This window comes from Pteropus alecto, unplaced genomic scaffold (assembly GCF_000325575.1).
Source record: "Pteropus alecto unplaced genomic scaffold, ASM32557v1 scaffold194, whole genome shotgun sequence".
NCBI classification, from domain to species: domain Eukaryota; kingdom Metazoa; phylum Chordata; class Mammalia; order Chiroptera; family Pteropodidae; genus Pteropus; species Pteropus alecto.
Window position 1 is genome coordinate 1776317 of NW_006436281.1, and position 9072 is coordinate 1785388.

The window sequence follows — 9072 nt, forward strand, 5'->3', positions numbered from 1 at the left end:
CTGGCTTTGGAATTTAGTGATAGTTACTATCAGGTTAGTAGATACGAGCTACAGCCAACTCCAAGATTCAGCCTCAAAGCCCCCACCCCATTCTCAGCTATTTCTTCTCAAGTATCTTTTTCTTATCCTCTAAAGTATCCTTTTCTAGTCCCTAGAGCAAGAAGTCTCAGAAGTCAGGTGTGTGCGCCCTCCCTGCAAAGTGTCCTTGTGTGCAAGTCCACATCTGCTTCTGCTGTCCTTGTTGCTCCAAGCACCAGACATTCTGCTAGGAAAATTCTTAACCGCAGGCGTTTCTTATAACAGTGGAGACACTTGCCCACGGTCACACAGCCGGCCAGGGACAGACCCAGGATTTTCACCCAGATCCCCGGGACTCGCACCCCCAGGATCTGATTCCTTGCTCTCTCCTGCCTCCCTGGAGGATTCGTTTCAAATTGAAAAAGCAGGAAGGAGCCCCTGGGACTCTTGGAAAGAAGGGACCATATGGAAATGTGGCTCTGGAACTGCCTGTGTCCACACTTTGGGGAGGCGGATGTGCTTGGAACAGCCTGTATTCCCGAAAAGATCTGGGGGCAACACAGCCTTTTGTTATAAAACCACTATATATATATATAGCTGGCATAATGCACTCTGTACACACATATTCATGCATATATAAATATGGGAGCTCTGGCATAACAAACAGTTCACGTGCATTGTGAGCTAAAAGTGGAGACTTCCGAGAAATTTCTCACTTTTTGCAAATGCACAGGCTTCCCAGCACCTTGGCGTTCTGTGGAGAATGTTCAGTCATCTGTGGGTACTTGGGTACAGAGTTGAGAACCACTCGCTGACACATTGGGCTCCTTAGGTACAAACTCTGACTCATTCCTCACTTTTAGTCCTTGACCTCAGCTAGAATTTATACTTGCATGTGGTGTGAGGTAGGGGTCTATCTTTTTTCCATATAATTAGCCATTTGTCCCAGCTCCATTTATTAAATAGTTAGACCTGGTTTGAAATTTTAATTCCTCCACTTATTAGTTGGATGACCTTGGGCTGTTGAGTAACTCTCGACATGGTTGACCGCTTTCTTTTTGAAATACTTCCCTTGGCTTTTCTGTCATAGGACTGTCTCAATTTTCCTTCTTCTTCTGGCTGTTCTTTTCTTCTCCTTCTCAGACTCCTTTTTCCCTCCTTGATCGTTATACTTTTTCTGCCTGGTGATCTATCGAGGTAACGGCTTCGGTCACCACGGAAATGTACATGACTTCCAGATTTTAACGTCCAGCTTACAGCTCTCAGCTGAATTCTGGATCTGTGTGTCCACCTGCCTGCTTGACATCTCCACTTGGATGTCCCACAGGCACTTCAAATGTAGGATTCCCCCAATGGCTTATGCTTTGCTCCCTCAAACTCGGCCCTCCTCCAGGAGTCCCTGTCTCAGGGAATGATATGCTCCAGTTACGATGTCTTCCAGTTACGAAAGCCATACATCTGAGCACCATCCTCGATCAACCTGTCTTCTCTCCTCTCTCGTTTCCTTCACCCAAAACGATGCCCAGCACATAGCAGGTGCTCAATAAACACCGAATGATAAAATGAACAGCACTTCACCCCTAAGTCATGTTCCTGTTACCACCTGAATGTCTTGGGAATTAGACTGCTGCTATTTGTCCTCTCTCCACAATGGTCCTGTCAACTACCTCCTCAGTGACCTCACAGCATGCACCCTGGCCCCCATTAGGCCAAAGCTCAAGTCCAATTAGGTCTTTCCTGAAGGTCACTCTCAAAACTGAGTCACATTTTTCTGTGGCTTCTCATGCTTCTTGGGATGAGTCCCAACTCCTCGCCAGGCTGCCTCGACCCTAGCCTCACCTCACTCACTTCCAAGACCCTCTTCGTGAGTCCCCGAGGCAACCAGCCCTTCTTGCTGCCCTTGAAGATGCTTTGATGATCCTGCCCCCAAGGGGACTTCATACACACTGAGTACAAGTTTTAAACAGAGGAACCTTAAAATCAGTATCTTCTTAGCTTTGCAATTACAAAACATTCAGCTAGCTTTTTGTAAATATTTGCACATCAGGTTCCTTAATGATACGAAGAATGTAATCATTAGCCAGGTAGGGTGAAGTCTTGTTAGAATTTTATCTATTTTGTATCTTGTGAGACTCAAGTCAACAGGCCCTTATGAGCATTTACTGAAATGTCAATGAATAATTCTATTGCCTTTAATCTTGGGACTGTATTATTTGTGTACCTTCTTAATAAGAAAGTAAATTAAATTTACTCCCCGTATGTCTTAGAACATTAACATTTTTAAGTATTTAACTCATCAACTGCCTTTCTTTAATCTTGTTATAATGAATTCAGCCAGTATAAACCCCCCACCCCAGATTCTCTTGCAGTTAGCAAAAAACACTTGTTTGTTAACAAGGATAGAAGTCGAGTTAAATGGTGATTATAGCAAAGACAAGTTTAAAACACAGTGCAGAATTTTCATTTTCCCTTTGATCTTCCCAAGCCTGGAATGCTCAGCCTTCTTCCTTGCCCCATGCTCATCATCACTGTTCCTTTGGTGCCACCTCCTTAGAAGTGACAATTCCCCATATTTGCTTTACCCATCATTTCCTCTGCTTCGTTTTCATCACAGCTGTAGTTATTAACGTACTGTGTCATTCTTTGATGAATTTCTGTCTCTCCTACTACACAGTAAAGGCCTAAAAGTAGGGTCATGGTATAATTTATTGTCCAAACCATGACGCTTGAGGGTGAAAGGGGGAGCTATTAATTACGTTGGGTCTACAGGTGTACACGGAATGCCCCAAATTATCCAGGATGAGTAACTGCCCCATTTAAAGATAAAGAACGGGCTATTATTTTTTCCCTCTCGCTCACGATTCCTTCTCCAGTTCTTAGCACATAGTTGGTGACAAATACATGTGACCATCACATGTTAAGCCACCCTCAGTTTCTCCATCTGTGAAATGAACTTCACGACAGCCCCTCCCTCACAGGCTGTTGTATGTATCAGGCTACCCCTCATAAGCCTGTTCCTAGACAAGAGTACAGATGGAGGCCTACATGTCCTATCGTTAAATATTTAAAAGTTAGAATCAAGTTAACAGATGCTAAACAAAATATGATTTACCCTCTTCCCAAAAACACCTTCAAAAAGACAAAGGAGAAAGATATGTATAAAGCAACAGGCCACCCCAAATCCACAAGCGATTTCAAAACGGATTTCCTTTTCTGCCACAAACCATGCTTCTCTCTGAGGAGTTGGACTGGGAGTTGGGGAGGGGTCGGACCTCTCTCACACTTGTTGAATCAGTCCCTCTTTCAGTAATGTGGAAAACTCACATGATAAATATCCATTTTTCATTCATCTGTGGGCGGAGGGCCTGCTCTGCTTTCGCTCCCGCCCGCATTCTCGTCTGGGACTTCCTGCAGGTGTCTCCTCCCCCCACACCCCCGCCCCGCTAACTCAGGCGACCTCTGTTCACAAGGTGCTTCCATCCCACCATCCTGCAGGCAACGTTTTAGTGAGTTCCTCAGAGGAACCAGAGGCTGGACAACTCCACCGGAACTTAGAATTCCTGGATAGTTTGGCATTCTGCCCAGGAACATGGAGGCTTCTGGAGAGCAGGCTCTTGGCTCCCAACTCGCAGCCCACCCCACCATGGGACCTCCTGTGCACCCTACTTGCTTGCCCCAGCTCTGTTCACAGCCCCAGAGAGAGCAGCCTGCCCCCAGTTTAAAAGTACACACCTGACACCGTTGCAGGGAAAAGGCTCATGCAAGTTCTAGAAGGAGTCTAGGGGCTGCCGCTTCAGGGAATTCTGGGGTCTCGAAGCCCTAAAGCATGTCCGGAGCTGGGACTCATCCGAGTCCGATGGGGAGAGACTCAGGCCTGAGTCTAAGAGCAGTATTGATGCCAATTTCATTCCACGTCATTTATTGAGCACCTACGGTGTGTCCCTTCTACTTATTGTTAAGTGCTGTGGATTTCGCTGTGAACAAAACAGAAGCTCCTGCACCCACATTCTCGTGGGGAAGACAGGCAGTAGATAAAGAAACTAATACCTATTAGAAATAGATATATTTCACGTGGGTGATGTGATTAGCGTGCTGCCTGGCAGATAACAGGTGGCCAGGGAGCATCGTCAGCTCTGACCTTGGGCTTGGCCTTGGCCTTGGCTCTGGGGAAAGGATGAAGGTATCGCTCTCCGCAGTTACCTCCTTCTGCCGCCAGAGGGCGAGAGGTGGTTCGCTCCTAATAACAGTAACAGCAACAGGAGTGCGAAGAACTAAGAGCCAAGAGTTACTGAGGATTTTTTAAAATAATATTTTTTTAAATTTTCAATTGTAGTTGACATCACAATGTTATATTAGTTTCAGGTGTACAACATAGTGATCAGATATCTATATAACTCAGTAAGTGATCACCCCAATAAATCTAGTGCCCTTCTGACACATAGTTATTGCAATATGATTGACTATATTCCTTCTGCTATACTTTAAATCTCCACGACTATTTTGTACCTACTAATTTGTACTTTTTCGTTTTTATATATATGTATTTTTATTATTTTATAATTTTTTTATTAACGCCTACAGCACCTGATCTTCCCAGATGGTCTCCCAACCAGGCCCGACCCTGCTTAGCTTCTGAGATCAGACGAGATCGGGCACATTCAGGGTGGCAAGACTGTAGACTAATTTGAACTTCCTAATCCCTTCCCCCATTTTCAGCAACCCCCCAACCCCCTTTTCATTTGGTCACTCTCAAAATGTTCTCTGTATTTATGAGAGTTTTTTGTTTATTTGTTTGTTTGTTTCTTTAGATTCCACATGTTAGTGAAATCATGGCATTTCTCTTTCTCCATCTGACTTACTCAACTCAGCACAATACCCTCTAGGTCCATCATAAAATGTCTTTTTCTATCCCTTTACTTTCCATCTGTGTGTGACTTTTAATCTGAAATGAGTCTCTTGTAGGCAGCCTATGTACGGGTCTTGTTTTCTATCCCTTCTGCCACCCTATCTTTTGATTGGAGCATTTAATTCTTTTTCTTTTGAAGTACTTGTTCATAGGTACGTAGTTACTGTCATTCTTTATTTGTATTTTTGATACATATATTTTTCTTCTTCTTAAAGAAGTCTCTCCAACATTTCCTCTAATGCTGACTTGATGGTAATGAACTCCTTTAGCTTTTTCTTGTCTGGGAAGCTCTTTATCTGTCCTTGGACTCTAAACGGTAGCTTTGCTGGATAAAGTAATCTTGGTCATAGATCCTGGGTTTTTATCACTTTAAATATTTTGTGCTAAGCCCTTCTGTCCCGCAAAGTTTCTTTTGAGAAATCAGCTGACAGTCTTACGGGTGCTCCCTTGTAGGTAACTAAATGTTTTTCTCCTGCTGCTTTTAAGATTCACTCTTTGTATTTAACCTTTGGCATTTTGATTATGATGTGTCTTGGTGTGGGCCTCTTTGGGTTTATCTTGCTTGGGACTCTCTGAGCTTCCTGGGGTTATGTGTCTATTTCTTTTACCGGGTTAGGGACATTTTTCATCATTATTTCTTGAAGTAGGTTTTCAATTCCTTGCTCTCTCTCTTCTCTTTCTGGTCCCTTATGATGCGAATGTTGATATGCTTGATGTTGTCCCAGAAGCCCCTTAAACTATCCTCATTTTTGGGGGGATTCTTTTTTCCTCGTTGTTGTTCTGATTGGGTGTTTTCTGCTACCCAATTTTCTAAATTGCTGATTTTATCCTCTGCTTCATCTAATCTACTGGTGATTCCTCCTAAGGCATTCTTCATTTCATTACTGTATTCTTCATTTCTGACTGGTTCTTTGTTATGTTTTCTATCTATATTTTTATGTTTTCTGTCTCTTCATTAAAGTTCTCACTGAGTTCATCTACTCTCACTCTAATTTCATTGAGCATCTGTATAACCAATAGTTTGAACTCTGCGTCTGGTAGATTGCTTGTATCCATTATATTTAGCTCTTTGGAGCTTTGTTCTGTTTTTTTGAGTGGGACATGTTTCTTTGTCTCTCCATTTTGGCTGCCTCCCTGTATCTGTTTCTGTGTATTAGGTAGGGCTCCTAAGTCTCCTGGTCTTAGTAGAGTGGCTTTATATAGTAGATGTCCTGTGGGGCCCAGTGGCACAGACTTCCCTGGTCACCTGAGGGAGGTGCTCAAGATGTGTCCCTTGTGTGGGTTGTGTGAGCCCTCCTGTTATAGTTGAGCCTTGGTTGCTTTTTGCAGGCAGATGGGAGGGCTTGACCCTTGGGCTGACTGATCGTAAGGCTTAGACGGTGAGGAGCTGACCCTATGGCACAAGATTCACTTTAGCAGGGCTCTAGTGCCTGCCCAGTGGGTGTGTCCTCCTCAGATGTAGCCCTTGGTGGTGCTCCGGCCCCAGTGCTGATTGAAGCAGGCCACTGGGCGTGCTGGCCCAAGGGCCTCCTGGGAGAGGCCCAGCCCCATGCCAAGTTCAGCCACAGCCTATGCACCCCTGAGGCCACCTGGTAAGAGTCATCAAGCAATTTGTAGGTGGCTTCCACCTGTGCTGGGCTTATAGGTGCCTTGGGAGGCTAAGCCGGGAATCGAGGCCAGCTGCTGCTAGTGTGGGGCTTGAGGATGCTCAGCAACAGGTATGGGGGCACGCTGAGGCTAGATGCTGATTCTTTGGGTTTTGTGAGCCTTTAGGAAATTTTAAGAAAGTCTGCAGTAAGAGCTAAGACAGGCCATTTGCATGGAATAAGCCACTGGAGGAAGCTTGGGTGGGTCTGCATATTGGGAGGAGCAGAGTCTCAGGGAATCACCTGGGGTGATAGAGACTCAGATATGGCAGTGGCCTGCATCCCCACACTGGGAAGAGGTAGGGCTCAACAAAGGAACAATGCTGCCCTCTGCCAGCACTTCTGTCTGGGAGAAAGCCACCTCCTCCAGTCCTCGCCCTGAAGCCCAACAATTCAGTCTCCTTGTGTGTCCCTGGTGCTCCTTGAGCCAATGCCCCAGCGCTGGAGCTCAGAGCGAGTGAGTCTGAAGCAAGTAAGTCTGGGCACGGGCCCTTTAAGAGGCATGCCTGTAACTCTGGCAACCCCCTCATCCCCCCCCCATCTCATTCAGCCACAATCTTTGCCGGTTTTCACAGCCAGAGGCTGTGGGGACTTCTCTTCCCAGCACTGGAATCCTAGGCTGCGGAGCCCAGTGTGGGGCTGGAACCCCTCGCTCCTCAGGTGAGGGAGGGGACTCTGCAGCCAAGACAGCCCTCCCCATTCTCAACTGCTACATGTAGTTGTGGGACTGGGCTATTTCATGTCTCCAACCCTCCTACCGGTTTCGAGGTTACCTCTTATGTTTGTCCCTAGTTGTAGGGCTTCTGTTCAGCCAGCTCTCAGGCAACTCCCAGTGATGGTTGCTGTGTAGTTCCATGATACGTTTGGTGTGGTCAGAGAGGAGACATGCACAGCATCTACCTTCTGCGCCATCTTGATTGGTCTTTGGCCAAGGGTTACCAAGTTTTATGTTGATGTCAAAGATCACAAAGTATGTCAGTCCCTCAGATCTATTTGAGTCTTTAGCACAATTAGCCAGAGTGCAGAGAGAAAGAGAAGGCCATTGTAGGCAGAGGGATCAGGATGAGCCAAGACATGAAGAGAAGAGGCAGGGGAATGTGGAACTATAAGAAGGCTGACGTTGCTGGGGTATGAGAGACCGGGGTGTGTGGGGAGCCAAGTCCACGGAATTGCTGGGGCTTGTCTGGCACACCGAGGATCTGAACTTCTTGATGTGGGCACTGGGGAGCCATGGAAGAGCATATAAGGATGGGAGTGATGTAAGCCACTTTGCGTTTTGGGGAGATCGTTCTGGGAAGTGGAGAGGGTGAGGGAGTGAGAGCGAGAGTGAGAGATGGACACTCTTGGAGGGCAACCATGGCAACTTCGGAAGCCAGTTTTCAACCATGAAGGAAGCCACAATTAGTTTGGTCAGTGCTCCAGAGGCAGAGACGATGCAGAAAGAAACCAAGTCTGTGATAATATTGCTGAGGCCCTGGAGGGAGCCTCACATAAGATCAGCCCTCTTACCAAATTCTTCTGCCCTTTGACGCTCCATAAATTACATTGATTTTTACTATTTTCTTGTTTCTACCTCCCAATTGATTAAGACGGTGGGAGTTACTGTACCTTTAAAGTTGTGTAATATAATGGTTGTGGTGAGCTGAAAATGGTCCCCTCAGAGATATCCATGTCCTAATTTCTGGAAGCTGCGAATATTTATTTTAAATGACAAAACAAGAACAGCAACGACAACAAACAACATCATCATCCCCCAAAAGGTTTTTGCAGATGTGATGAAGTTAAAGATCGTGAGATTGGGAGATTATTTTGGATCATCCTGATGAGTCCTAAGTACGACCATATTTATCTTTATAAGAAGAAAAAGGGAGATACAGACAGAAGATTAGGTGAGGTGAAGACATGTGGATTTCCATTTGTCCAAGCACCATTTGTTGAAGGGACCTACTCTTTTCCTATTGAATGATTTTGGCACCCTCGTCAAAAATCAATTGGCCACAGATGCATAGGGTTTCTTATCACTAATGCCTAAAAATATAACTGATTTGTGCATGTCGGTCTTGTATCCCATACCTTTGTTGAATCCTTTTATGAGCTCTAATGTGTGGAGTTTTAAAGGATCTACTATCTGTAAGATCATGTCTTCTGCAAATAGAGGCTTACTTCTTCCTTTCCAATTTGGATGCTTTTTAGTTCTTTTACTTGCTTAATTTCTTTGGCTAGAACTTCCCGTACAATGTGGATTAGGAACATTGGATGGTAAACACACAATGCAATATATATATTACATATTATTGAATTGTACGCTTGAAACCTATATAATTTTATTAACCAATGTCACTCCAAAAAAATTAATAATAAAAAAGGCGAATGAACCCACACAGGATAAACCCAAAGGAATCCACGTCAAGACACGTTATACACAAAGTTCTGACAACTAAAGACAAAAGAAAATGTCTTAAAAGCAGCCAGAGAGAAGAAACACCTTAACTATAAGGGAGA

The 9072-nt window shown here is 44.9% G+C and overlaps 2 protein-coding genes across 2 annotated transcripts in view; both read right to left on the minus strand.

The window, feature by feature from the left end:
* The window catches only part of PGLYRP1 (peptidoglycan recognition protein 1), a 2580-nt gene extending 1256 nt beyond the window's left edge, over nt 1-1324 (minus strand). The window contains exon 1 of the mRNA XM_025046715.1: nt 1276-1324. Within this exon, the coding sequence (XP_024902483.1) occupies nt 1276-1324 (49 nt within the window). The remainder of the gene's footprint in view (nt 1-1275) is intronic.
* Nucleotides 1325-6376: 5052 nt separating this feature from the next.
* Nucleotides 6377-9072, minus strand: part of LOC102891368 (insulin growth factor-like family member 4) — a 3848-nt gene continuing 1152 nt past the window's right edge. The window contains 1 exon segment of the mRNA XM_006911878.1: nt 6377-6454. Within this exon segment, the coding sequence (XP_006911940.1) occupies nt 6377-6454 (78 nt within the window).